Genomic DNA, 3,476 nt, shown 5'->3' on the forward strand with positions numbered 1-3,476 from the left:
CTTCGTACTAAGCACTTAATAGTCCGATACTTTGCCCACATTTGATATTGCTATGCGTAAAAGCGTTTCGTAGGCAGCACTGCTGTGTTTAAAAATAGCTCCAAACGAGAATGAATCTCCAAAGAAGCTTTAATACGTGCTAACATCCCCAAAGTATCATAAGTACATAAAACTTATGTATTTACGAATTTTAAAGAAATTATAGAATTTTTCGTAAGATAAGATTAAACAATATTTATACAAATGTATGCATATATCCATTGCTTTGGTTATGATTACTAATTTATTAACTACTTGCTAGTTGACTTATAAAATAGCAGCAACAAACTTGCCAAGCGAATTGTCAAAAGTTAATAAGTTGACAGCTGATGTTGATGTTTAATTTTGACTTGTTTTGATTGTGTGTACGCTCTCACTCCGCTCAAATCACCATCCACTCGCAGAGAGAAGCGGCTAGCATAGGCGTTTATATATTTTGTTTTGATTCAGCAAAGTGAATATTTACCATTTACTTTCTTCCGCTATTCACAGCGTCAACAGACAACAATCCACCCACTCCCACACACGCCTGGGAATAAGAGCAAATCACAACAAAAGAAAGTGCACGCGAATGGAGGAAAACCAGAAAGTGCTTGACATTCGCTTACTTCCTCATTTCGTGCAGTAGCTTTTGTTGTAAGGTGTGTACGAGTGAACTTTTTCTTCGCTTGCTACTGGCTATTCCAGTGAATTGACAAATGGCAAACTAAAGAAAAGTGTCAGAAAATATTCTCAAAAGCAATAACATTGAATTTTATTTTCATATTTGCAAGTAAAGGTATAATTAAAATTTAAAAATAAACCACGTAGTTAAATCGCAGTGCTGGAGAAATCAAAGCGAATATGTATAAGGTCGGGTCGGACGTTCGTAGCGCAAATTTATCACACATTCTGTGTATCATTAAAATTTAATTGCATCGCTCTGTGTAAGGTGCAAAGTGTATGAAATTAGTGCGATTTGCATGCGTTTTGCAACTTGAAACACAAAACATTAGTGCATTTGTTGTGTATTCGCGACGTAGGAAGGTTTACCATCTGCATTCTCATTCAGCTATGAAAAAGAAACGCCTCATGAAGCTACTGGTGGCTCTTGTCCTCACTGTGATGTTTACCGTTTCTTTGCTAAAATTAGTTCTTTTGCTTTGGAGTACATATCCAACTTGGCTATATGCCGATCCATCGCCGCCCGATGAGCCCACTACAGTGGATGAATGGCTGGAGCAACAGAAATTGTCACAGTATAAGCAACTCTTCCGGGACAAAGGTAAGTTGTGATGGTCGGGACAAGGCATTACTGTACCTACATATGTGTTGTTGCGTGCTTTTGGGTGGGGTGTGCGGCACGGGAAACGGAACTGTATATTGTTTTGTTTATTCGTTACTCACCTCCGACGTCTTCTCTCTCTTCCTGCTACATACGGTTTCTATTTTGCCTTGCGAATTTGTTTTCGTTTAGTTTTGACGTTTTGGGTGATTACAATTTTTTATTTTATATACGCAAATGCATTTTACGATGGGAGCGCTCAATTCGCTCTTGCTCTCTACTTCTCTTGTTTAACTTCTGGTGCTACCGTACTCATTGAATGTGAATTAAGCGTAAATTTATAGACATATGCCCTTATTCATAAAAAAAAAAAACAAAAAAAAATATTTTAAAAAGTTTCGTGATTTTACAAACAAACATGGACCACTTCGAATAAAAGGAATCAAAATTTCAACCTTATTGCTGTTTAATGCACCTGGCTTTAAGCTATTTTTCTTATTTGATAAATAAGAAAAGTATAAATTTTTCTCAAAGGAAGGGTCTATGATTGCGAAACAACAAACAATTATTTTACGCTTTTTTACAAAAAAAAGAGTTTACGCCAGATTAAAGTTTCAAAGTTTACAAGTTGGTATGTGTGTATAGTACAAACATTAGGGTGCATCACTCTCCATACAATTCGGTACTGTTTTTCCATCCTCCAAAATATTTCGGAAAAATATTAATATTTACGTGAGCTGGATCGATAAAAAAAATCGAGTTTTTATAAATAAAATGAGCTTTTCAAAATATTTTTCCCAAAATATCACCTCAAATGATTGAATAAAGCTTTAAAGGTGTGCATAAAATTGTTTAAAAACTTTAACAACGGAATCCAAATAATGCGAATTTTGGAGGTACATATATATATGTACATATGTATATTCAAATCGGTCTAGCTCACGTAAATCTTAATACTTTTCCGAAATATTTTGGCGTAAGTCTTAAAAAAGTATTTTAAATTGTACAATTCCTGTGGAAAACCCCAACTCTTTTTTGGTGAGGCACCCTAGTGTAGCTACATATACAAATACCTATGTATGTAAACATTCTCATCTCATTGAAAAAATTAAGAAACGCACACTCGGTTCAATATGTAATCATTATTTACATTTCGGCGCGCAAGTAAATTAATTTGGCACTCCCAAAAAAAAAAAATATTTATATTATTACCAAAACCACATGTGACATCATACTAATAGCAACAACAATCAATTATTTGTTTTGCATATTCGCTAAATAAAGAACCTCTAAATTTAGTATGCCTATTTGTACATACCTACATATGTATGTACATATATAAATATTTCGTCACCTGAAATGCAAACGGCATTAACTAACAAAATATCCAAAATTAATTTTTCCATTGCTTATTACGCATTTCGTCAAATTACAAGTCCCTACATTGTTTTATGTAAAAAGCAATGTTTAGTTATGGCCTTTTGCATTTCAAGTGACGATTCGGCGTCATACACACTTTATGTTTTTTTTTACCGAATTCACGAGATTAAGTAATTTTTATTTAAACAAAAAACGAAAATATAACTTTCTTAGGTTCCACCGAGATTTGAACTCGGATCGCAGGATTCAGAGTCCTGAGTGCTAACCATTACACCATGGAACCAGATGTCGAGTGGTTGCAAAAGTTGCCATTTAACAGCAAGCTATGGGAAGTAAACAAGTAAAAGAGAGCCAACGATAGCGTTGCCCCATCGCAAGCTAGTATTTACAACAACAATAATTAATCTCTAGCGCACAATTGCGACAGATAGCGATATGGTCAATGTTGTTGAACAAGTTGTGTGTTTGTGGTTATGAGCAGAGATAACAAAAACAAAAAAAATATACACATAGTACAGCATATCGCTACCTAAAGGTGAAAAGGTGTCAAGTCCATTTTTTTTTTATTTAGTTTTTAATGCAGAATGGCAGGTAATGCGATACTACATCGATTTTTCGTCTTTCCTGAACAATTAAAAAAATGGACTTGGCACATTTTCACCCTTCGGAGACGATATATGTACAGTATTGGACATATCTATAGCACCCCCTTTCAAAGTGATATTGTTTGCCACTCTAACAAAACTCATACAAGCCCAAGCAGTGATCGGACTTCTACCACATTGTGGCAGAT

At 34.8% G+C, this 3,476-nt stretch overlaps 1 protein-coding gene and 1 non-coding gene across 3 annotated transcripts in view; one reads left to right on the forward strand and one right to left on the reverse strand.

Moving 5' to 3' along the window:
* The first annotated feature begins 666 nt into the window (after positions 1–666).
* Positions 667–3,476, forward strand: part of LOC108359930 (apoptosis-resistant E3 ubiquitin protein ligase 1) — a 34,020-nt gene continuing 31,210 nt past the window's right edge. For both annotated transcript variants that reach the window (XM_017612007.1, XM_017612008.1), the window contains exon 1: positions 667–1,303. In XM_017612007.1, the coding sequence (XP_017467496.1) occupies positions 982–1,303 (322 nt within the window). In that variant the 5' untranslated portion in view covers positions 667–981. The remainder of the gene's footprint in view (positions 1,304–3,476) is intronic.
* On the reverse strand, positions 2,895–2,966 carry TRNAQ-CUG (transfer RNA glutamine (anticodon CUG)). The gene has a single exon. It is a non-coding gene; the product is annotated as a tRNA-Gln (tRNA).

The sequence above is a fragment of the Rhagoletis zephyria genome, unplaced genomic scaffold (genome assembly GCF_001687245.7).
Source record: "Rhagoletis zephyria isolate East Lansing unplaced genomic scaffold, Rhagoletis_zephyria_1.1 Rzeph_scaffold_00492, whole genome shotgun sequence".
In the NCBI taxonomy this organism is placed as follows: domain Eukaryota; kingdom Metazoa; phylum Arthropoda; class Insecta; order Diptera; family Tephritidae; genus Rhagoletis; species Rhagoletis zephyria.